General features: G+C 39.6%; 2 protein-coding genes across 2 annotated transcripts in view; both read left to right on the plus strand.

Moving 5' to 3' along the window:
- Positions 1-21,950, plus strand: part of LOC118749749 (roundabout homolog 2-like) — a gene marked incomplete at its 5' end in the record, with an annotated part of 114,738 nt that extends 92,788 nt beyond the window's left edge. The window contains 7 exons of the mRNA XM_036484530.1: positions 796-994; positions 7,982-8,142; positions 13,382-13,562; positions 20,905-21,145; positions 21,242-21,452; positions 21,532-21,600; positions 21,775-21,950. Coding sequence (XP_036340423.1) covers positions 796-994; positions 7,982-8,142; positions 13,382-13,562; positions 20,905-21,145; positions 21,242-21,452; positions 21,532-21,600; positions 21,775-21,950 — 1,238 coding nt within the window. The remainder of the gene's footprint in view (positions 1-795; positions 995-7,981; positions 8,143-13,381; positions 13,563-20,904; positions 21,146-21,241; positions 21,453-21,531; positions 21,601-21,774) is intronic.
- A 77-nt stretch (positions 21,951-22,027) lies between these two features.
- LOC118749747 (transcription factor btd-like) lies at positions 22,028-22,824 on the plus strand. Its single transcript, XM_036484526.1, has 2 exons — positions 22,028-22,031; positions 22,085-22,824. The coding sequence occupies exons 1-2, from the start codon at positions 22,028-22,030 to the stop codon at positions 22,822-22,824; spliced, it is 744 nt and encodes a 247-aa protein (XP_036340419.1).
- Positions 22,825-26,677: the final 3,853 nt, after the last annotated feature.

The following is a 26,677-nucleotide window of genomic DNA, read 5'->3' on the forward strand; positions in this document are numbered from 1 at the left end:
GCCGCTTTTTTGCTGTTGTCGCTCATCTCTTTTTCAATACCTTCTGCTGCGTTTGGGTAATGATTCCTCTGCTCCCCCTCAGGCCCATTCTCACGTCGTTCACACATCGTCGTCTACCTGCGCAGTTTTTACATTTAACCCAATGTGCTTTGCAAAATTTTGATGTGTGGTTTTTCTTCGTACAACGAAAACATCGTCCCTCCTTTTGCAATACCTTCTTCTTGTCGGCAAGGCTAATTGTGCTTCTACAATTCTGTGCGTTATGATTTGTTTCAGGCAATCGAAAAAATTGTATTCTCATTTGCTTAGGTAAGCATTTAAGAATAACGGATTTTACGGTGATCGTGTATTGAGCTGGGGTGACCTTCAACGCGGACAATGTTCGAGTAGTTGACATCACCTGTGTGTGCTCCCCGATTGCTCGTTTAGGAGGTAAAAGGGATTACTCCCCCTCCTAGGACATCCAATGTTAAAGGGAGTATACAAAATTACATGCTTATACACAGAAGCATAGGGAGCAATGGGGAGTATTCGTATACTCCCAAGGGAGTACTCACCGAGCAATCGTACGATGCTCCCAAGTTCTACTGGGAGTCTTCACAATACTTATCTTCTGGGGTAATGACTTGCGTGGGGGGGAGTTCTTCTAACTACCAAAATCTTCTTAATTGAGAATTGAGGTATTCGTTTGAAACTTGAGTTGTGAATACCGATATTTTTTCTTTTATTTGGCCGCTCAATATCCATCCAAAGATGGTATTTTGGGCTATTTGAAATTTTCTCAATGCCTTCTAGCATTATTTGGGGGATTAGGTCGCTGCCTAATAGGATATCAACTTGCGCGGGGGTGTGGCAGTTGGGATCCGCAAATTTTAGGTGGGCAAATTTTTGGCGATCTTTGCCATTTACTTTATAGCTTGGAAGCATATTTGTTAGTTGCGGCAGAACTATGGCGTGTGCCTCTATTCTTACATCCGCATTGGGGGAAATCAGGGTTAATGAGCAGATTTTATTAGAGTTTTGTATTACTCTTCCACCCATTCCCGAAATTTCAAAGTTTGAGTTTGTGGTTGGGAGTTTTAGCCGGTTTTGTACTTTTGACGAGATAAACGATCTTTGTGTGCCTTGATCGATTAGAGCTCTAAGCTTGAATACTTCTCCTCGATGTTCAATCGAGACAATCGCGGATGGCAGTAAAATTTTGCTTTCATTTTCGGAATGAAGCGCTTGTATATTTGCTGTTTTCGAACAGCATGGTTTCTCGGTTTCGTTTTCGAGAATTTCGGGGTGTTCGGGTCTAGCTGTTGCAACTAGCCCTGTGGCTCTTTGCGAGTTAGAGCTATTTTGGGGGGTAGAATTATTAATGTGGAGCATCGAGTGATGCCTCTTTTGGCAGTATACACAATTGAATTTACTTTCACAGTCTTTTTGCATGTGAGAGTTTGAGAAGCAATTTGTGCAAAGTCTATTATTTCTAGCGACATTATATCGTTCGGTTGTTGTAAGTTTTCTAAACTTCACGCAAGATCTTAACGCGTGACCTCCTTTACAAAATTCGTATGACATACGTTTGTTTTGTTCTGCGATGAACGATTGAGTTCTGTTGAAACTTCGATTATGTAAATTATTGTTACTGGCTTGGGGTCTATTGTAGCTTCTATTGAGGTCGAGCTGTGTATTTTTCGGCTTTGATATTTTTCTATCTACCCTTTCTGCGATTTCGAATTGGGTAGTGAGGAATTCTTTCATTTGTTGCCACGTTGGGCATTTTTTCCGGGATGAGAGCGATTGCTCCCATAAGAGTAACGATTTTTCTGGTAAAGTTGCAGCGCATACGTTTACCAGAATAGGGTCCCAACTATCAGTGGGAATGTTTTGTGTCGCGAGAACCGACAAACAGTTTGATACAGTGGACTGTAATTTCATGAATTCTTCGCTTGTCCCCTTTTGAATTTTTGGCAAGTTCATTAAAATCGTTATTTGATTGTCGACCATTCTCATATCGTGATTTTAATGCTTCCCAAGCCAGATTAAAATTATCGTCACTAAGAGCGAATTGTTTTACTATAGCGCCTGCTTGACCTTTTGTTTTGTATCTGAGGTGATACAGTTTTTGCGCTTGAGATAACTTTAGATGATTTATGTATACGGCTGTAAACATGTCCCGGAAGGACGGCCATTGTTCATAACCTCCATGAAATACTTCTGTATCACATGCTGGCACTTTAAGATCATACATCTGAACTTGCTTCTTGGATTTGTATTTGGGGCAGCTCTACTCTCAGAGGTGGAGTAGGTGCATTTAAAGGCTTTATTAATTTTAGTTGATCGGAAATCATAGCCTTTGTTTCTTCGTATTGGTCTAAGCAATTTTCATATTTGGCGTAAGCCGAGGATTTAAAATTTTCAGGTAAATCTGAATCCTCAGTTTCAATTATGGCGTCATAAGCCGATTGGAGACGTGTCCAAAAATTATCAAACTGTGGGTTTTTACTTCCAGGACTGACTCTGAATTGTCTTGGATAGGGGCTGCGGAAAACCTAGTGCAGTATCTTATTAGACTGTCACTTTCCGAAATAAATTTTGCGGCCGAAAAGTCTTTGGTCTTTTTTTGCTTCGTACCCTGTTTTGAGCGTGTAGCTTCTGCAGGGGTGCTTTGATGCTTCGTCAACCATTTTCGGTAGATCTAGCAATTGAGGTGTTTTCGGTTCTTTGATGGGAGACTTGTTCGTTTGCATTTAAATGTGAACTCGAGAATTTATAAAATTGTTTTTTTTTTCTATGTATTTTAATACCCGCGAATGATGGAATAATATGAGTGCCCGTATAGTCGATCGGATTTTGACTTACTTTTCTTTATAGTAACACAATGTATCCGCAATACTCTCTTTCGTGTTTTATTATTTACGTGCTTATGTATTATTTATTTTATTTATTTTATTTTTTTATATTTTTTTTTAGCTTTTTCCGGTTTTTCTCCGTGTATACTGCTTTAAGCAAATAAATGAGTAACCTTCGATTAAATTAGTCAGGTTACGTATCGCCTTTTTACTTAATATAACCGCTCTTTTATTATGGATGTTTTGTAAAGACAAAAACTTTGGTTTTTATTTTGTCCCTTTTTTTCTAGGTATACGAATTACAGGTAGTGAGCTGTGAACCCGATCAAATTAATTTAATTAATATAAAGAACCGCACTATTATGGTTTTTACCGCACTTTTTTAACAATGTAAATGTTATGTAGATATATACGCGTTTTGGAGGTTTATTTAATAATCCCCTATTAGGATGTATAATTTATTTGAAAATCTATTGCTTTAAAAATCTATTGATTGTATAATGATCGTAAGCCCTGCACGTCGCTGGTAGTTTGACTCTAAATTAAGAAGCTTTTGTACGTATTTCTCGATTATCTTTTCGGTATTTCCGTACTCATCTTGTAGCAGTGCTATGGCTTCAGAGTAATATTCCTCTGTGGGAGTGAATCCTTGAATCGTTGATGAAGCCCTGTCAACCAATGCTTCGCTCAAAAAGTTAAACTTTGCTGCTGATGAAAGAAGGGGGTTATCATGTACTGTTGGATTGAATTGCTCCCAGAAGGGCAACCATTTTTCGAAGCTTCCGTCGAATTTCTTCAGCTCAAGAGATTTGAGCTTAACTCCATGAGACGATTGCTCACCAGCGCCATTGTTGGAGGTATTCATAGTATGCTCAAGTTGGTCTGCTAAACTCTTTTCGCGCGATTGCAACTTTGCAATAATTGAGATCGCCTTGTCGTCACAGTCTAGCACTGACTCGCATTCTTTACCCATATCCTCCTGTTTTATTATTTTTCTCACGGCTACGTCCATTTTTTTTTAATTTTCATGCGCATTCCTTAACCTGTGCAAGAGAGTCCCCACGTTTTCAAGCAAGGTTTGTTTTTCACTTAATTTGGAAAAGTCTGTGTTTTCCAAGTACTCAGTAGCTTGATTAATAAGCTTTGTTAGCTGACCACGACAAGTAGCCCGATGGACCGATTCCATTTTTCACCTTACAATGGCACTTCAATATTTGTTACCACGGTTGCTCGTGTTTTATGTAAATTTATTGTTTTAAAGAATATCGTCTTTGTTTTTCCTTGAGCTCACTATAAAATGCACACCTGGTATAGTTTACTGAAATTCGCTATTTTAAACTAATTGCCCGCTCCCGGGTTTCGGCACCATATGTAAAATTAAGAGCCCGGATGGGAATAAAGTACCAAAGATGCGGTTATAGTGGCATTTAATAGTACTAAACTCTTAAGACTAATTACAATTATGTTATACCTAGTAAGGCTGTGTCTTATATCGTGTTAGGTGAGAGTGAGTAAGTTAAATGTAAATAAAATGTGTTTGTGTTAGTGTATGTATGTTAATCTCGTATTTTGTGATTTTCGACACCCCGAAAGCACAATCAGCTCGTCGATAATACCGGATAGGGCATATTTGTAAGCTTTTTCGATCCCATATAAGGCAAGTTTTCCTAGAAATTCTAAAGGAAGTGGTAGTCAAACCCCTCTCGTTCGCGCGAGTATACATAAAATCTCCTAAAGGCAGCTTACAAGTAGCGAAGGCATACCAATGCGTTCTATTCCCGGCAGAGTCTGCTTGGTTGTAAACCCCTTACCTTCTATGTATATCCCTTGACCGGAATGAACGGCTCAGGGTAGGAGAAGACCCCACGTACTCTACTCTTCATTTTCGAACCATCTAGATGCATCTGTGGAAATTAATATACTACCGTCTCTCGCCAAAGGAGTGGAGAGAGGACGCCACCTTGTGGTGTGCCGCTTGTCACATATCTTGCAATCGATTTCTCAGCGACATTTGCCGTTCCCCAGATAATCGTTCACCTCCAGTGCTCTCAAGGCCTGTGTTATTTGCCCAGAATTTATGTTTTTCAAAGGTTCTTCAATCTCTATAAAGACAGTAGTCTTTTTAACTTAAGGACTTTTCAATAAAGTCTATGTAGCGCGATCTCCGCGGACTTGATTTTGAGATAGACATGTGGGTTTTTAGACAGTCGGTCAGTGGTGAAAGATAATTTGCTCTGGACGGAAACATTTTGCTGGAAAAGGAACGTTGAAAAAGGAGAAGAAAATTGCGCAATGCGTTTATTTGGCCAAAACTAGGAACTACTTACACAGATAGTTCATCGAATTTGTGGAGCGTTTCTCTACCAAGGGCGATGCACATCTAACTCCATGTACTCATATTCAACGAAAACAGTTCGATCTACGTCTCAAGTGGCGATGAAGACCACTCTGGGCATGCCATTCTTTTCCATTTACTAGACTTGCTATTTACTATCTTGCACCATTCCAAGTAAAAAATGTCACCAATACATTAACCTATACCGAGGCTCCGGACCTACAGATGGTTTTAAAAATAAAGAGTAAATGCCATGCAGACGAACTCTCTGAAACCCCTGCTTTTACAAGTTAAGCGGAAGGCTAGTGCCGCTACAAGGGCAGATCTAGTGACAGAGATCAGAAATAACCAAAACATATTTCGCTTTGGAAGTATTTTACAGATTTTACACGGAAATCGCACTATAAAAGCTCTTTATTAGTGTTGGATTCTGATTTGCCAGCGCCTGAAGCTTTTTAAAGCTTTCTACTTATACATTTTTTATATAGGCGCCCATATTTTATCTAAACCAGAGATGGGCAGAGAGAGCTTTTACTCTGCACGCGCCTTTACAAAATGTATAGAAAGCTTAAAAGAGCTTTGCCCGCGGGCAAGGCAGTGCCCATTGCCGATCTAAACCAGTCACAACGAAAAAAATAAAAATTTAAAGCTTATAAATGGAGCTTTTTAAAGCTTTTCGTTCAAGCTCTCTTTGATCGTATCTGGTCTAGAAACATACAGGATATCGCGTTCACTATGGGCATCGCTCAATGAATGAACTATACGACGCTTTTTGCAGCGAACATGCATATGGCTGCGCACAGGAATGCTGACGGGTCACTGAATTATACAAATTCTTCAAATTCCTATGGTCTCTAATAACGATCTCAGTATTCATAAGACTCCATCCAGTCTAATGGAAGTCAAAGGCCTAGATTTCAGATACATATATAATTTTTTGACACCAGATTCTGTCAAACAGATAAAACATGAGATTCAGGAAGAGCTTAACCATGCAAAAATATTTAACACAACAGAAATGGCACTAAGATATCAACCGAAGTAAAAGGAAACCGACTTAATGATATCAAAGTTGACGGAGAAACCAACACTGGTAGCACTACGTCGACCTCAATATGCAGATAACTACATATTTATCTACGGAATACTTTTCAAAAACGCCCTATTTCAGAATTAGATTGAAGAACTACATAGACGGAGGTCTGTGAGTGGCAGCTGATGGTATATCCACCTACTCTGATGCTTCAAGGGCTGAACAAGCAGCGGTACCGGTCTCTACTCAGAGGAAGCTACCCCTTTCCTCCTATAAAGGACTGAAGCATCTTCCGAGCTGAGACGTATGCAATTATGAAAGCAAAAAGAAATGTGATTTAGGCTATAAAGAAGGCAACTAGGCTTCTAGTGAATACCTGTGTTCCATCATGAAAGGCTACTATCTTCATCAATATTTAAGGGACTTTGAGATCAATAAGTAGTGAACTTAGGGGTTTTATCTTCCATTCCATGCCACATAGGTCTCCTCAACTGTGTTTTTGGAAAATATAATATCAGGGAAACAAGGTAGCGTATGAAGTGGCTACGTATGGCTCTGAGTTACGAATAAGAGATACAGACAACTCTGTACAATCCAAATTTAGAGATCATATGAAGGTAATCGAGGAATAAAATGTAGCCTTTGCAAGGAGCTTATGGACCAAAAAGGATGATCGCGAGATTTCTAAGTCATTACGAAAGCAAAAAAGCGGCAAATGCTATACAAGAATTGCCTCGCTGAGAACTAAAGGCATCAGTTGACCACGTTTTTTGTCCATGCACGGACAGTCGAAGCGACTCAGACAGCAAAAGCCACGATCCTTCCCTTGTCTAGAAAACACAAAGAAGGTGGAACGCATCTTAATTTTATTTTGAAAGATATGTATTCCAGTCGGCTAATGATCTGCACTTTCTCTTTTTAATGTCATCCCTGTGTCTGCTTATATGTTGCCGAATCAAAATATGGCAAAATCCTCACCCATCCTCCTAAATTTACTATAAGAATTTGTACCTCAGAATGAAGAATGATCCTGAATTGAGCTAAATTAGTGATTTGCATGAAGAAATTTAACCACTCTCGTTTATGGAGGGCTACACAGACTAATATGCACAGCCCGCAGTAGCCCAAACAAGCGCCATTGGCGTCAAACTATTTATAATCAACATTTTTGTTACTACCGTCCTACATTATGTCGTCGTTGTTTTTGTAACTCCAATAATGCTCGAATATTTGCTGTTACTTGTTGTTTAAATGGCCACCAACTAGCCGGTCAGCCAGCCAGCAAAACTCAGATCGCGCAGTGTGGTGGCGTTTATCGTTCATCGACAGTGCAATCAACGCACCGGGAAAGGCAAAAGCAACATCTGTAGTGACATGACCAAAGGCAACGAAACATCATCAGCATATTCAACGACTACAAACAAAAGCAACACGACTACAGCAACAACAACACCAACAACAAAGTTCACATATGTACAACATCCATAAATCGGCAACAATTTTCTCTAGTTTCCCGTGCAAATTTGTGTCAGATTAAAGTGAAAATGTAGCTGGTCTTATCCAAGGGTGCCATGCGTAGCTTCAATTCCTACTGCTATTACACTGCTGCTCTTGCTTTTATTTTCACTGCTGTGTTTGTTGTCTGTGCCCGTCTTCCAATACATTGCCGCCTGCTTTCATCCATTCATTCATCCATTTCACATCAGTACATCAATTTCCATTTTCTCATTTTCCCCACACATAATTTCATTTGCTCATTCTTCTCTTTCACAGATATCCCATCAATCGAGACATTGCCGACGATTTTCTAACACAGACTTGGCTCATCATTTTACTGGGTTCCATTATAGCGTTAATTGTGTTTCTATTCGGCGCCTTTGTCCTCTTCAAACGCTACCAATTCATTAAGCAAACATCGTTGGGCAGTTTACATGGTAAGTAGCATATAATACACAAATTTAAGTGTCGTGCTCTATATTTCACATAATATCAAATCGACAGTACTGTGTGAAAATTCGGAATCCTTCCTGAATCAGTAGTAGTACATTGACAAGATTTTGTCCGCGAAGATCCTTATTAACAAACTGGTATACACTCCATTTTCGTCGAGTTTCCACAAATAGAAGAAGAATCTGCTGAGCTAAGTTGGGGATCCTTGCAAAGCTCATACGATTAAGCTCAAACCGATCTAGGAGACATAGTGGTAGGGAAAAAAACAAAAGAATATTGTGCCAGGGGATATTTCCATCCCGCCTGTGTTGTATAATAGTCGACAAACTTGCACACCTCCACAGCGTCGTATGTAAGCAAACCAATACTAAATCATGTGGCGGGGAATAGGGTCTTGGAAACACCGTATCCACCTTCGAAAGCATGTGCAATTCCGTTCTACGGCATGGATTAGATTTTGTACTGGTAATGTACAATATGTTCAATGCTGGTGCAACGGGTCATCAGGATTCAGTCCGAAGGAGGTCAGGTCAATATGTCACGCGTGGAGTGGTCTCATTGCCTTCACAAAGGAGCCACAATTCGGACTTTTCCCGAGGTGAAGTATCTAGGAGTAATTCTGGATAAAAAACTATCGTGGAAATCTGACGTGTAACACAAGACGTCCAAAGCATTGGCAGCAATTTGGCAATATATAAAGGTTTTTGCCCAAACTTTGGGTCTGTCACCAATGGGAATCCTCTGCATTTATACCTCTATGATCAGACCCATAATCAGCTATGTAACAGTGGTATGGTGGGTGGGACTCTCAATCAATAGAATGCGAAGTCTGCTTGCTAAACTTCAAAGAACTATTGTCTGGTACTGCTATTGACGCACTTCTGTACTTACCGTCAGTTAAAGCTGCATTCAGGGCATTGGCCTGCCCTCTAACTACTTCCAAACTAGTTCGCGATCCAATATCGACTAATCTCGTTTGCAAACATAACAAGCTTGCTTTACTCTGGATATCATGTCACTTGGGGGTGTGCTTGATAATGAGATATCTGGCCAGAGTTGGCTCAGGCTAGGCATTCTTCGGTTAGAGCACTCTCAATTCGACCATCGTAGCCACAATCAGAAACTGGGTATATACTTCGCTTAGATTTATTCGTAAATCGTTCAGATTTGAAGCAGATTAAAAGGGACATGAGAACAGTATAATGGACGACATCTGAGTACTGTTTTCTGCACGCGTTGTTTGGCCCCTCGTAGTACGATATGTAGATAGTAGTCAGCCTAACGTTAGAAAGATTAGGTTAGATGAGTTATAGCTAAAGAAGCCGTTCAGACCCATTATAAGGTCAGGTAGTTTTGTCCTTTCATGTCAGTAATCCAACCTGGTAAATCCTCTCATGAATTTTTCTACATCTGTCTCGTTCGCTCGAAGAAGTGGGAGTCAGCATTTCGGTAAGATGCAGAAAGTTCGATCAGAATTTAGTATTTGTATTACTTCTGATTATGTAGGACCTAAATTTCTAGGTGTCAGAAATATATCGGTCAGGTAGCGGAATCTTGTGGGATTTGCTCTGCTGAATGTGATAAACAGCATTCCGCCATAGAGCGAGAATGTAGTGGAGCGACGAAAAAACATATATATGTCAATGTACCAGCACATAGGGACGAGTAACGTTATGCTTGGAGAATCGGGAGTGCCGTAAGTAACAAGACCGTTGAACGTACGGCCTCTTACAAGAAAAAAGCTCCGTTCTCACCACGAAGCTCCTCAAACGACTAATATCCATTCCTGGAAGCTCCTCGGGAGTATGAAAAAATATGACGCAAGGTGCTTGAACCTTAGGTACGCAAATGCGCGGTACCAGAGCAGCAGGTGTTGAGAGCATTTCACCCTATCGTCCTCTATGGCGCTCGTATAAAAGGGGTCGTCGATGATATTAAGCCGTACCGCATGCTTACCCATTACACAGTGACCAGTTACGACTCCCACCACTAGCGAGAGGTGCAAGTTTCATAGTCCCAAGAGCTTCCTGGACCGCCCGCGGTCTACGCGTCCGCTGAGCTGATCCAACACCCATCTGTCCAGAAGTAGACCACACGAGGTCATGGCAGAATCCAGACTAACTCTGCCTAGGAGCAGTTCCTCAAGGGTTCCCTGTCTTGCCAGCTCATCGGCCATGCAGTTGCTAGCTATTTCACAGTAATCCGGAGATTAGCTTAATAGCACAGTTGTCCGATGCGGTCGACAGGGAGGTCAATCAATCATTCACCGTTCACGAACAAACTATTAGAGAGCCAAGATACTTAATATCTGCTTGGTTGTCGGAATAGATATGCACCTCATAGAAAGGCATTACACTAGGGAGCAACCAATCCGAAGCCTACTGTATTGCGGCTACATCTACCTGGAAAACGCTTAAATAATCCGACAGCTTAAATTTCAGGTCAATAGAGAGTTTTCCACCTACCTTCCCATTGAGCTAGGATCCATCTGTAAATACGTTTACAGGACCCCGATTCCAGATACCGAACCCCTCCCCAGTTCCTCCCGCTGGGGTATGCATGGCAACGATCCCTTCGGAACCAAAATCCGAATGCAGTGGTCAGTTCGAGTTGGAAAGAATTCAAAGGGATTTTAGAGTAGTGTCCATAGCCCGAGGCGAATTTTAAGCCCAACCCACATAGCGAGAGTAGCGGCCGTTCTGCCTGCCATATCTATGAGCACAACGTCTAACATAGCATTAAGCGCCAGGGTATGAGTGGTTCGAAGTGCCCACTGATGCCACTAATGGCTGCTCTTTGTACTCCTTCCAGCTGTTTAACGATGCAGGCCTTGCCTAGAGCGTTCCACAAGATGCGTACCCCTTAAAATAAAATTGGCTAATTTATATTATCATAAATCGAATAAACTACTTTCAGTGAGAGACCCCATCGCTTGCTAATGGCCAGCCTACAATAAATAAGGTTACTGTTGCCTTCTTGACTCATTACTCTACGTTGGGCCTCCAGGAAAGCTTGCTGTCAAGCCCAAGTACTTCGCCCCGTGAGAAAGCTTTGGTGGTCCTCCGACCGTCCATTGAGGGGAGATGGCAAGTTGGTACCTTATACCTCCTATTAAAAAGTACAAGCTCTGTTTTGCTAGCGTTCACAGACATCCCGCAATGAAAAGCCTAGTTTTCAACCAAGGTCAGATAACCCTGTACAAGCTCAAGCAGTGTGTCCAGAAACTTTCCCCGTGTTAACAGTGCTACATCGTCAGCATAGGCAACCACCCGGCAGCCACTTCGCCCCAGAGCCACCAACAGGTCGCTCTGCGCTGACTCCTAAGGCAGTGCTTATGGTACTGCAGAGTCGAACCAGTTGAAAGCAGAATTGCGAAAAACTACGCAAGTAACTATTTTGATTACCATTTAAACAATCATGACTTGGCTCGTAATTATGAGTTAAAAGATCTGGGCGTTATATTTAGTTCAAATTTCCGCTTCAAAAATCACTATGATTATATGATCGCTAAAGCGAACTCTATGGTTGGCTTTATCAAAAGAAACAGTCAGGAATTTAAGGACCCTATGACCATTAAGGCGCTTTATACATCAATGGTTCGTAGTGTCATCGAATACTCTTCTATCATTCGGAATCCATCTTACTGTAGTCACTCAAATCGAATAGAACGGATCCAACGTTCCATAACTAAATATGCAATTAAAAAAATGAAGTGGACTAGTGATCTTCCACCTTATGAGGCCAGAAGAAAACTGCTAGGGTTACAGTCCCTATGCGATAGGCGAATATCCAACTCCATTTTTTTCAAATATTATCCGGTAAGATAAACTGTTCTGAACTTTCAAACTATTTTCCTTTATATGAACCGCCCATTAATCTGCGTAGTAATAGATTTTTGGTTGATAGGACCCACAAGGCAAACTATATAATTAATGAACCAATTAATAGGTGTATACGATTATGTAATAGTTTTAAAGGGATGTTAGATTTTAATGTTAATGAGTCAGAATTAAGATTAAGGCTCTTTGTATTATTCAACTAAACTTATACACCTAAGTTTAACTTGCAAGCGTAGTCTGTAAGAAACCAATGTTTTCGGTAGACTGAAATAAATAAATAAATAAATAAACAACTGCAGGTAGTGCAGAGGGAGCCGATGGTGATTACCGCCTAAGCAAGTAGTCCATCGGTAATCGACGGAGAAAGGACCCTCCTTTCGGGGTACCTCTCGGTTCGGAAAACTCTGTTTCTCTGCAGGAGATTCCCAGTAATAATGCCCGATTATTTATTTAACAATTTATTTATAGTAACTATATTTTATATGGAGGTCCGCCAAAAAATACCAGAAAATGCAATGTGGTGCCCAATAAAAAACCTTTAGTATTAAAAAATGGATAAATGTACAATTGGATATTATTATTGGAAGTCTTATGAAGAGAACCAGAGTTTTCCGAACGAAAAATACTGATTTTAATTTTTTGTTTTTTTGTACAATTTAAAGTTACCAATTAAGTCTTCTTATAAAGAACTAGGAAGTAACTTTAAATTACAAAAAAAAATCTATACAATTTTTACCAAAAGTTTTTTCTTCCCATATCAAATACATGGCGACCTCTAAAATTTTTTAATTTCAAAATAAAAAACGGTATATTTTTCGATATAGAGCATCGAGATTTCGACTTTACTTTTTCGAATGCATTTTTGTAATTATTGGAAGACACGTAAAAAATTCATTAATTATGCGCGAAGTACAAAAGAAGAAAACACTGAAAGCAAATAAAATTATACCAAACCAAACAAAAGAGCTTAGCAAATGAGGCGAGTTGATTAAGAGGTACACATTAGGATCGAAAAAGATACGCTGCAAGCGCTCGAAGTACACACAGCAAAGGCAGGTAGAACAGAAATGATAATAAATTCTCGAAGTGCAGAAGAAAAAAGTTTAAATGATAGATTTTCTCAAATAAAAAATGAACTGGAATACCAAGAAGGCTTAAAGCACGCAAAAAATAGACAATTTTGAATATCCGCTGCCACGGCGGCGGCTATCTAAATGAGCTTGTAAGAAAGCATTTGTTGCAAATATATGCATGTAGACGACCTACATTTACGTAGATAGCATTCTAGAGCCTATAACTCCCTTTCCCATTTTTTTCTGCGTTTCTAATGCTCGTTTATTTATATCTGTTTTCTTGCTTCTTCTCCTCCCCCATCTTATTACAGGCAATCACGCAATTGGTGCCGTGCGAAAATTCCCTACGCTACCTTTGAATGCGAATGGCGTCTGGATCGATCCGACTGGTGGTGTATGGCATCAAGCCAGTAGCTGTACGACAAAGGACCAACTTCCGGATTACGCACAAGTCACGGGCCAGCAAACGTTGCCATTACCCGACTATGAACGGTAAGTTATTGCTGCCTTTTATTTTGGTAATATCAATACAAAGAAAAACGCAAACGAAGGCAGAAGCATGCAAACACAAATACACTTCGACGCCATTATAAGCGCGAACTGCGTAAGCAAAGTTTGGCAATCGCTGCACGGCGGAACGTCAAAGTTGCCCCTACCCATCCCAAAAGTAACCAGCAAATTAGTTATCTGTTGTTTAGGCAACAAAGAAAGAAAAAGTGTAGCCTACGCTTAGGTGCCCCCTAGCGCAAGCCGATACCACGTGATGTGCGTGTTGCTAATTATCTAATAAGTAGTCTGCTCCTTTGAACTTCGGACTAAAACCTGTGGAACTGTCAAACTACAATTTTACGCTCTCAACGCAAAAAGCACTATTTCCTGTAAAAACGTCAAACGGTTTGTCTACATGTCTTGATACTACACTGATTTGGCTGAAATATCACTAAATAATTATAAAATCTATACATATTCAAATATTTCGTTGTTTACTTCCATTTTTTAACAAATATAAGGTTCTTTGCTTTCACCGCTTTCTGTTTTTGTTTGCACAAGTAAATCAGCTGATCGTTTGACACTTTTCATGAACTTACAGGAAAAAAAAACTCCGGACTAAATCCTGTAACTTCTGACTAGGAACAGTTGCTCAGTTACTCTCTCAAATGTGTTCCCACTTACAGGTTTTATGTCAATAGGAACGACTTCCTGTAAGTTCTGACTAAATCCTGTAAACCAAACTGCTATTGGAACAGACTAAAGGAAATACTTAACTGATTGTAGTTGGCCGACCCGCGACTACTTGCGTTCTCATTCACCTACAAACATTCTCCCACTCTATGCAATTCTTCAGACATTTTCCCTTAATTGCTGCTTTCCAATTTGCATTTGCCGCTTACCAGAGTTCGAAGCGTTCCCCTAGCTGGTTGTTTCGCTACGGTTTTTATACTTCGCAACTTGTTATACCCGAGCGCACTTGTGCACAAGGGTATATTAATTTTGTTCACATAACGGTTGTTTGTAACAGCCAAAACGAATCGAGATAGATATAGACAAATGTATACATAAATGATCAGGATGAAAAAAGAAATCGATTAAGCCATGTCTGTCTGTCCGTCCGTCTGTCCGTCTGTCCGTGTACACGATAACTCGAGCAAAAATTGAAATATCTCAACGAAATTTGGTATGTAGGTATCCCTTAATCCAAGGTAGGTTGGTATTGAAAATGGGCGAAATCGGACTTTAACCACGCCAACTTCCCATATAACGGTAATTTCCAGAAATACGAAAACTGCGATATTTTAGTAACAACTGAAGATACTACTACTACTGGAGATTATTCACTCAAAATTGATATTTATAATAAGTTTTAGACGAAAAATAAGAATATTATAAATTTTTGGAAAATGGGCATAGCCACGCCCACTTATGGTTACATGTGTATATCTTGGTAACCGCTGCACCAATTTCTTCCAAACTTGGCACAGTTGTTGGCCTTGGTACAGCATAAAAAACCGCCAAAACTTTTTAAAATCGGACAATAACCACGCCCACATCCCATATAACGGTAATTTAGAGAAATACAAAATCTTCGATAAATCCTTAAATAATGAAGCTAATTTATTCAAAATTGATGTTTGCAACAATTCTTTACCAAGAAAAACGTTTATGGTAAAATTTTGGAAAATGGGCGTGGCACCGCCCACTTATGATCACATATAAGTATATCGGTAACCGTTCTACCAATTTGTACCAAACTCGGTATAAGCAAAACGTTGAAAATTATTGAAATCGGACTAAAATAACGGCCGATTCTCATATAACGGTAAATTTAAGAAATGCTTGAAACTTCAATATTGAAGGACGCTAATTTACTCAAAATTGATACACCTCGGCTTACCATCTAGCGGAAGGTTTCGGAAGGGTGAAAAAACATATATTTAATACTTGTGCCGGGTATTTAATGTTCGGCTCCGCCCGAACTTAGACTTTTGTTTTTTTTATTCTTTCTTTTCATTAACTATCGCTTGCCGGAACTTTTGAAAGTTAGTTCTCGCTGATAAGCATTTGAAAAGTTTCCAATGCAAGCGATAAATTTAAATGTTATTGCGTTTTGGTTAAAGTTATCTTTTTTATGGTTTTGTTTTCTGTATTTCTTAACTATTTAAATGCTAATGTTGCACAACTAAGAAATGTGCACTTTAAATACTTGAAAAAGATTTTAGTGGTCCGCAAAAGTTGAAAAATTAAAGGGGCGTTGGTGCCACGTACTCATGAAATTTGATAAGCAAAAGACTGTGTACGAATTGTTAAAGCATCAGGCGATTTAGTTACTTACATAAATAGGCTAGGAAATGACGCCGAACTAGTTCCGAAATGTGTCTAAAATATTCTTGAACTCGTCTCGAGATGGTCCAGCACTAGTCCCAAAATCTTAACCCCATAGTCCAGAACTAGGCCGGAAATGGTCCTGAACAGGTCCCAAAATGATCCCAAACAAATCCTCAACCGGTCACGAAACGATGTGCATACAATTAAACCGGGTTGATCTCCATGATAAAGTAACAAGTTTGTTATCTTTAATCCCCCCTAGTTCCATAGTTTACTGGATACTCCATACCGTTCTTAATCAGTGGTGGGCACAGGAGACCTCGAAGTTCGCAGCAGGTTCCAAAATGGACATTGGAACAAGGTATGGTGTCTTTCTTAACAGCTGACTTTGAGAGAGGCCTATAGACTCCCAGACTACTGCAGCTACTGGCAGGCTGAGATGCCTTACCCGTGAACCTGGTAAGTTTGAGCCACACATTTCCATTAAAATTCACTTTTGTTATAGATAGTTAAACTGCTATCAGGGTCCACTTCAGGTGCAGACAAGTGCTGGAGCATGGGATCTTAGATAGATTAGATGGATAAGATTAAAAAAAGTCTTTCATATGACAAATGAAAGGCAATTGGCAATGCAGTTTGAAGGTTATTTTAGCACAAAAGTCTTAGAAAACAAGCTCTCTCATTCACCACTCGTGGTGAAAAGCAATTTTTAGTGATATCACTTATATATCATTTAGCTCGCGACACTCCAACAGTCGCAATGGCCGAGTGGGCGGAGTACAGTCGTTCCAATCGAGAGATCCGTGTTCGAGCCCTGTCACAGCGGAATTTTTATATTTATGTATATATATTTTTTTTTATCTATATTTTTTGTATTCTTTTTCAATTTAATTTTTCAAAATTTTTACTTTTAAAAAGGGTATATATATTTATACCCGAGCGCACTTGTGCACAAGGGTATTATAACTTTGTTCACATAACGGTTGTTTGTAACAGGCAAAACGAATCGAGATAGATATAGACAAATGTATACATAAAATAATCAGAATGAAAAAAGAAATCGATTAAGTGGTGACTGTCTGTCTGTCCGTTCGTCCGTCCGCCTGTGCACACGATAACTCGAGTAAAAATTGAGATATCTTAACGAAACTGGGTGTGTGTACTTTTTTTCAGCGTAGGACGGATGACATTGAGAATGGATAAAATCGGACAATAACCACGCCTACCTCCCGTATAACGGTAGATTTCAGAAATACGAAAACTGCGATATTTTAGTAACTATTTAAGCCAATTCACTCAAAATTGATATTTGCAATGATTTTTAGACGAAAAATAAGGATTTTATAAATTTTTGGAAAATGGGCGTAGCTACGCCCACTTATGATTACATGTGTATACCTTGTTAACCGCTGCACCAATTTCCCCCAAACTTGGTACGGTTGTTAGCCTTGGTACAAGATATGAAATAGCTGAAAACTTTTAAAATCGGATAATAACCACGCCCACATCATATATAACGTTAATTTGGAGAAAAACGAAATCTTCGATAAATCAGTAAATACCGAAGCTAATTTATTCAAAATCGATGCTTGCAATATCTCTGTGGCACAAAATACGTTTATGATAAAATTTTGGAAAATCGGCGTGGCACCACCTACTTATGATCACATATATGTATCTCGGTAACGGTTCGACCAATATGTACCAAACTCGGTATGGTTATTGTGCTTGCCACATAAAAGCAAAACGCTGAAAATTGTTGAAAGCGGACCAAAATTACGCCCACTTTTTATATAATGGTAAATATCCCTTGAAAAGAAGTAGCATTATTATGCAATTTTGGAAAATGGCGTGATACCGATATTAGTTTATCGAAGATGTTTGAAATAGGGATAAAACCACCCCTGCTTACAACGTAGCGGTAGTTTTCGGAAAAGTGAAAAAACTATATTTGATACTTGCGCCGGGTATCTAATGTTCGGCTCCGCCCGAACTTATGGTTTGATTATGCATACTTCGCATAACTTCGCACAACTTAGCAGAATCTTCAAACTGTGATTTCCTATGTACTTTGTATGTATTTTGTATGCATTCCATTACCCAGAAATTAGCATAACTTTGATAAACTTAGCGATCTGTTGAGTTTACATTTTGCTTCACATTTTCTTAAGTTATATTTCTATTGTACTGGTGAAAATGGTTGCGCGAAGTTATGCGAAGTATGCATAATCAGACCATTAGACTTTTTTTCTTGTTTTTATTTTAATTTAAGTTTTAAAAATCTATTTTATGTATATCTTTTCTTTTTAATTTAATTTTCTTTAATGGTTTCGTTGTTATTGTTTTAAAAGGAATATTTTTTAATCTCATTTGAGTTTAATGACCTTTTTATTTTTTTGATTTTTTAATATTTTTTTCAGTTAAGTTATTTTTTTGCAAAAAATAAAAATATATATTTTTTTTAAATTTCATTTACGTTTTGGAAATTTATTTCATTTATTTTTTCTTTTTTTTTATTAATTAAGTCTGTTATTCCTTTGTTAATTTCATTTCTTTTTTAATTTTCTGACTATTGTTTTAAAAAGAAAAATATACTTACTTTTTTATTTAATTTGATTTTTATGATCCTATATTTTTTATTATTTTCTTTTTTTTGGAAGAACTTTGCATTAGCAGATGTTTCAATTAGTCTTTGGAAAGCCAATAAAGAGCTTTCAAGATAGTTGCTTGAATTGACAATTTCCATACGGAAGATTTTTATCTTTCAAAACATCGTGGTGAATTGAAAGACAGTTGTCAGAATTGTCCTGTTAGAGGTAGTGGGTCAAAGCGTATGGCCCTCCTTACGATTCCATGCCAAATCCGAAGGCCTGCATATCGACGTCCGTGAAAGCCGAAATAATTGAGGAAGAGACATAAAATCTATTGGGCACTTGGCTCGTACTCCAAATTCTTTGTCTCAAATTTCTAGAAAACCACTTCTTCGATAACTTAAGTAGCCTTATCGAAATGCCATTAGAGTTTGGCAGATAATCAGGATTATTTGAAGACATACAAGGGCAGGTCTAGAGAATAATTTGCATTACACATTTAACTTTACAGACGCACTGTCATGTCTACCTCAGATTTTCCAGAAGAGCAAAACAGAATTTTGCTCAGTATCTGCGTCAATAAGCGCCTCTATTATCTGGGTTACTGGCCATAGAATTATTGACGCCAATGAGATGGTGGATGAACTGGCGAAGGCCGGAACATACTTGAAGGAATCCGAGGCTGGATATATAGACTTTCAAAAGAAACTCTGGCCTGACTAGACCTGCTTAATAGGCCAAGGATATAGGCAAACATATAGCGATGATGGAGTTCCCATGTAATAGAGCTTGCCGCAGCTGATAAGTAAAAGGTAACGAATAAAGTGTGTAGCACTGCCTATTGTGAATGTCCATATCTAGCAGCTATCAAGTATTTTCAGCAACTGATACAATGGATCACGTCTTAATTTTTAGATAACGCAGTTGTCTGGTACTCAGTTTCTTTCCTGACACATCAGATTGGTAGATCTGAAATTACACCTTCCAAAGTTTATAAGCTATGGTTCTCCAACTCAACCAGGGACCTAGGGAATTCGAATTTTTTATCTATCTCTAGTAGGCGCTAAAGTCCCTAGGATTGCTCGAGCCTTGAAACACCCCAGTTACGGATTGGTAAGCATAACCAGCTAATCGTTTTGTAGCTACCCTGCAGTAGAGGGGAGCGATTACAGGACTGATAAATCGGTAGCTACCAAGTAAACTTCGTCCATTACCGATCGACTACTTCCCTTGCATTCCAGCGATTATTTTTACATGACAATGTCCTAGGCGATAGTAACTATCGGCTTTCTCATTACTACATAATACACAGTAATTAGCATCGAAATCAGGTCGCGGCGTTTCGCCGACTAAATAAATGGTCTCCGTTCAGCTTTTTCGTGGTATTACAAATGACAAACTCCACCACCACTTTAAACTAACCTAACCTAAGTACAAGACAGAATCCTCTATGCTTCTTTCATCATTGGTACCGTTCATTTCGAAGAGCAGGTAATTATCTTTTTTCGCTTTTTGAAATTCTAAAATACAGCACTAACATAGTAGAAGTTTGTTGTTTAGGAATTCAATTAGTGTGAATTTATTCTATTAAATGTCTTCATTTAACACGATTTATTTTGCCTCTTTCCTGCCATGGCGCTTTTCCGTTTCCGCGCGCATGCATAGCTACCAAACCTACTCTTCTCTGCATGCATTGCAATAAAACCGCTGACCATAGACGCCTGTACCGACGACGCTAACGAGCAGCTGTTCCACTGCCACTGTAGAAGGATTACCAGCGACTTAATGTGCTATTTAAGAGAATGCAAAAGCAATTGTATGTGCAATTGTGTGAGTGTAACTTTGCATGACCAGACCAAACAACGCTCATAAATACTCAATCATATTGCCAAAAAACAACAACAATTTCCGGTAACAACAAACCCCCAACTAGTTGCGACATGCAAGCGACTAGAACTCCGGTGGAAAATTCGGAATGTGGGAGAGGAAAACGGGGGAAAAAATTAATGAAATGCCACAACGACATGCAACAAAACAATTGAAGTAGCTGCATATGAATTGAACATGCAACGTTAGTTGCAATACGTCGCGTTTTGCGGGCGCTGTTTGCATGAACTTATAGCTAGTGTTGTGGTAAGGCATGCGCGCCCCTTTCCAATATTTAGAGCTCGCGCGCGTAGGTGGGTGGGTAACATAAAATGGTATAATGTATGTATGTAGCTATATTTGTACTATGCATTTCCGTTCAAATGGGAATGTTCGCTCGTTTGTCAGGAAATAACAGCAAAACAGCAATGAAAACCAAAATCCATCAAAAACACCAACACACATGCAAACACTTGATCCAGCTCTATCCACTTGATCAAGCTTTAGCTAACTGAAACTCTTTTCCCCCCACATTTGTTCTTCTCTTCCTACAGCCTTACACCGCTTAACATGCCCGATTATGCAGAGGTTGCATGTTCAACATTCAAATCGCCGAACGGGGCGCTGGCACACGTAACGCCAAACGGAAAAGCACATGCCACACGGCAGCAAACATCCGGTGGTAATGGCAACAGTATGCCAGCGCTCGCTGGCAATGCGCTCTATGATAGCTGTGGCGCGTATGCAACAACAAATTTGGTCGCAAATGCCAAACTCTATCAGAATCGCTATGGCATCACCAGCACTGCCGCCACCACCACGACGACGACGGTGAAAACGACACCATTGCCACCAGCATTGGCCAATGGCAAGGCAACACGCCAACTAAACAATACCGGCAACAGTGGCAGCAACAACAATAACAACAGTCCAGCACACAGCAAGCACGATGACTATCGCGCCGCTGGCATGTATTCTGCGCCAGCCAGCGCCCACTACGCTGGACTCATCGATTTGGCTGCGGCCAATCCCTTCAATGACAAAATGACCACCTCCACCGCTTCAACTGCAATTTTAAGCGCCTCACCCGCGCGCAGCGTCAGCCAACAAGAAAGTTTCGCTCTCCAATGCGCCCGACGCGAAGAGCCTCTATGGCGGCAGCTGCGCTGGCAGTCAACAATAAATCAACATTACCGAAAATAGACTGGATCTCATGAGTAACCAAAGCCGCATCTTGCCCACACCCACAAATGGCTCGTCCGCCTCGTCCGCCTCGTCTGGCGCAACCGCGTCCAGCTCCGCGGGTAGTGATAGTGTTGGTGCGTCGTCAATACGGCTTATGCCACGCCTGAATCCCTTCAACACCAACGCCCCCATCGCCAATAGCAGCAATGTCACCTCTAGCGCTAATCAACGGCAATTACAACAACAGCAGCAGCTGCTAGCCGCCAGCAATGCGCTACGCCAAGGACTTGGCGCCTTTGCCAACACCACTTTGGCCGCGCAGATGGTAAGCGGTGGTAGCGCGGGCACTTTGCGACGCCAACGACATCCGAAAATGTTCAAAAGCGAAAATATTCAAAGGCGCCAGCAACAATAAATCACAGCTGCTCATCAACCACATTGGTGGCGGTGGAGGCAGCGTCGCTGCTGGTGGTAGTGCAGGTGGCGGCGGCAATGTGTTATCGCTAAGCACCGCAAAGAGGAGCGCCGCACACTTTGACTTTCTCACAGGCGGCGATGATGGCGAAGCGGCAGGCGGTGGCGGTGTTGACTACACTAACAGCAGCTGCGCTACGGCCAACGACTTTGGCGCTGTACTTAGCACATCAACGAATCAACTGCTTAACGATTGGACTTCCAGCGCCTCCATAGCCACCGAGAAGCAGTCGCTTGCACACTCACACATCAGCAACTCACAACCAACCCACCAATCCCAGCATCAGCATCAGCAACAGACAAACTACAATCACAGCTTTGGCAGCAAGCAGCCAAGTAAGCAACATTTGTATGTGAAAGCGAAAGATGGCTCATGGTCGGCCGTATCCTCGGATGCATATCAGTCCTACAAGCTGCAGCAGCAGCAGCAACAGCAATCGCTAACAGCAGGTGATAAATCACAGCAACAGCTAGAAAAACAACAGCATTCAACTGCAAGTCATAATAGTAATTTTAATGCTAGCAATAATAGTTGTAATATGAATAGTAGTAGTTTAGCAGGGGTAGCTCAGAAAAGCCCGGATAGTTGCTTGAATGCATATAGCGCCTCGCCGCAGAAGAGTAGCGCCGCTAAGAATATTATTAGTAGTAATTATAGTAATACGCCCGCCGCCGACCACCAAACCGAAACCCAAGCACTCACAGTCTCAGTCACAGCCGCCAACAGCACACCCACACACCCGCAAGCTCAGCTAAGCATTACTGCTACAACAACAACGTATTTTAGTAGCTTCGGACCAAGCGATAGGGTATAAGGTCTCAATTAATTGTAATTCTCACTCATGAAAAAGTGCTTTGGTAAGTAGCGTTTGCTTTTCTAGGCAGATAGTGAGTCACTAGGAAACTTATTGCAGTGCTAATAAGATGGGATTATTAAGCAACCGAAAGCTAAACTACGTTAAGTAATTAGCTGCTAGGAGAGTTTACTGTACTCTATAAATATGCAAAATATTATATTTAGTGAAAAAATATGTAGTGGCTAGCCCAGGCAGAGGAAAGAATACGTACAGAATAACGGCTTAGCTAAACACTAAAGAAGAACAGTATGCTGGCTATGTATAGCTGAATATAGATACTTTATGGTGTTTTGGTGTTAAAATCGTTATACGTAGAAACTCACAGGAAACATAGTTTATGGAATATATTTGTATGTACTTTGTAGAATATTTTTACACATAAGGCAACGGCTAAATTCGTCGATCGAGTGGAAGCAAAGAGAAATCTCATGAAAAATTAAGAAACGTGATTTTTAACATATTCATGTGTTCTAATAGCTCATATATAACGAAATAGTATCCGAAGGATTTTTGTAATAAAACGTTTAGCGTAAGATCTATAAACTTCGATTGCCTAAAGGCAAAATTTCGAACAGTTTCTCACTCAACAAAGCTAACCTTTCTCAAAGATCAAATTTTTTCAAGTGCTACCAACGTGGACAAAAAGATCTTGCTAATGTGCAAACATTATTCGTCTTCATATTCCAATTTATCCTTGGATCAAGTTAAGGAATTTTCTTAGCTGTTCATACTTTTGACATGAACTTCGAACGTTCCTTAAGGACATCAAAATATAAGATGGTCAAGCATATACATACAGCCTTCTTTGTTATTAAGCTTGAGCCCTTGGAACCGAACAGAAACGTCAAAGCGTCAGTCCACGATTACCTAATTGGTATCTCTAAGCGATATCTTTGGTTAAAGCTGTTTCTTTACATACTTCAGCACTTGCTGTTACAGGTAAATGCTAGGAATATTCTAAAAATTACGAGCAATAGTTCGAGCTGCACTTTAGTAATTGCCTTGTTTTTACCGAAACGAAACAGTCGGTTTGTGGAAGTTATATATGTAGTTTAAGATCCTCGATGAACCACATTCAACAATAACGATGCCCAAAAGCTGTGCTCAGGTGCAGATTTATGATGCCTTTCTCCTTCTTAGTCTGCGAGTGCTTATCAAACAAACTAGTGGTACTCGTGGTCTGATAAAAACAGCAGCTTATATCATCTTAGCCCAATCGTTCACCATCTGCTTCAAAGTCTCCTTATTCATTACTATTCACCCACTAAGGTAGGCGAAAGAACTTCTAAATAGGTGGCTAGGAAGCCAGAGAACTAATCACACTCCACAAGACTAATTTGAGATTTATTACAGGACTGCTAACAGGTCACTGCAGGCCGCGGGCCCATATGCATACCCTAGGGATTAGCGCAGACGACTCCTGCCGCTACTGCGACAGGGTACCAGAAACCTCACGGCATCTCCTCTTAGATTGTGTTACGGTGGCGAGAGGAAGGCTATCACTCCTGGGAAGGCTGTGGGCGGAAGCTTCAGACATACAGCGGTCGATACTGGTCGGTTTCATCAGAGCACTAGGCCTGGACGAGGTGTTGTGATGAGCTCTGAGGGCACACATAATAGACCTAGGGTCGCAGTGACAGGCACTAGGCAAGATAGCTTGAAAGATTATGTTTATTCTGAGACGAATGTTTTACCAAAAAAAAGCTCCCTCTCTTCTCTTTTGAAACCACTTATATATCCTTTTATTCGGAGCGCTCAAACAGTCGCAATGGCCGAGTGATCAAAGCACTAGCGCGGCGTTCGAGGGGTCCGAGGTTCGAGTTCTCGAGCAGCGGGCTTCTTTTATTTTTTATTTCTTATTCTTTTTTTCTATAATTTTTTTATTTATTTTATTGTTTAAAAAATATGTATAAACATTTTTTTAACTTCAACAACTTTTTATAATAATATTTTATATAAATTTTTTTTTTAGATTTAAACATTTTTTTTATTTTATTTAAATTTAAGAAGCTTATAATTTTTCCTGCTAATTCTTTTTTTATTTTCTTCTATTTGTTTTTTGTTTTCATTTAATTTTTGGATATTATTGTTTAAAAAAACTTTAAATTTTAGAAGGAACATGTATTTTTTCCCTTTAGTGTAATTTTTAAAATTTGATTTGATCTTAATTCAAAAGGCAGTTTCTTTTACTTTTTAAGAATATATATATTTTTTCTTTTATTTTAATTATTATTTGTCCATTTTGATTAAATTTACTTGCCGTATTTTTATTTTAATGCCTTTTAGGGTTCGTTGAGGATTTTAAGCGAGTATTTTCCAAAAATTTTCGGCAACTAGCATTCTTTGAGATTTTGTCTGGCATCTGCGGGATCCACTTGAGATTTTTCGTGATTTTATCTGAACTTTTAGGCACAGCTTCGCTACCTCTGAGGAGTTTTGGTGGTTTTTCGTGTTTTATTTGAACTTTTCAGGAATATCAGTATTTCTTTTTTGAAGTATCATACCTTTTTGTTACGATAGACATGTTGTCCTTTCTTCTAAAAATTGGTTTTCCAAATTATATCTCTTCATACAGCATGCCACTAATAAACACCTAAACACTACAATTTCGAACTGTGAATACTAATAACAATGAAATATACATACATACATGCATACATCTATATCTATACTAATCTATAGTAATTATATAAAGAGAAGTCCCTTTTTTTGTAACAGGTAATCCCGCGAACGGCTGGTCTGATTTTCATGAAATTTTGTATACAAATAGCTTTCGGTAACCACCATGTTTTAGGCTAAAAAAATTATACTTTTTTTCGGGTAGGTGGCCCAGGGACCAGTCTATTCGAAAAATTTTTATCATAGTCCGATTTGCCTAAAATTTAGTACGTAAGTAGCCTTTTAGCATATATTAGCATATATGACCCATTTTTTCCGGGAAGTGGTCCAGGGACCGATCTATTCCATTTATGGTCCGATTTGCTTAAAATTCGGTAGGTAAGTAGTTTTTTAGCATATATTAGGATATATGGTCCATTTTTTCCGAGAAGTGGACCAGGGACTGATCTATTCGAAAAAATCGTATTTACGGTCCGATTTGCTTAAAATTCGGTACGTAGGTAGCTTTTTAGCATATATTAGCATATATCATCCATTTTGCCCGAGAAGTGGACCAGGGACCGATCTGTTCGAAGAAATCGTATTTATGGTCCGATTTGCTTAAAATTCGGTACGTAGGTAGCTTTTTGCCTGGATAAGCTTATAGATTCCTGTTTTCCAATTTTCATGCAATTTCGAATATAAATAGCTTTAAGTAACGACCATATCAAGGGGCGAATTCGTCACTAGGCAAGATTTTTTTGCGCCAATCAGAAACAACGGATACTGTCAAAATATAATTATAATATATAATATATCTCAACTTATATATATTTAGAAAGCCGTTTGTTAGTTTTCGCAAGGCTCGCCAGCGGCTGAACCGATTTTTTTGAAGCTGCCATCTGCCGCACGTGTCCCAGGGATGGTTTTAGGCTGAAAAATATCTATATGTAAAGGGGGCGTGGCACTTCCCATACAAACCGAATTTCTCATGCTATATATCTCTAAAAGTGTGCATGATAGAGATTTCGAAATTGGTATGGAGATATACGAAATCAATCGCATACCCTTGGAGAAAAATTTTAGCTATTGTAAAAAGGGGTGTGACATCTCCTATACATACCGAATTTTTCATAATGCTTATCTCTGGAAATTTTTTGGTAGAGTTCTAGAGTTTTGTATGGAGATGTACGAAATAAATCGCATACTCTTG

This window comes from Rhagoletis pomonella, unplaced genomic scaffold, assembly GCF_013731165.1.
Source record: "Rhagoletis pomonella isolate Grant_MI unplaced genomic scaffold, Rhpom_1.0 Rhpom_scaffold_00041, whole genome shotgun sequence".
Lineage (NCBI taxonomy): Eukaryota > Metazoa > Arthropoda > Insecta > Diptera > Tephritidae > Rhagoletis > Rhagoletis pomonella.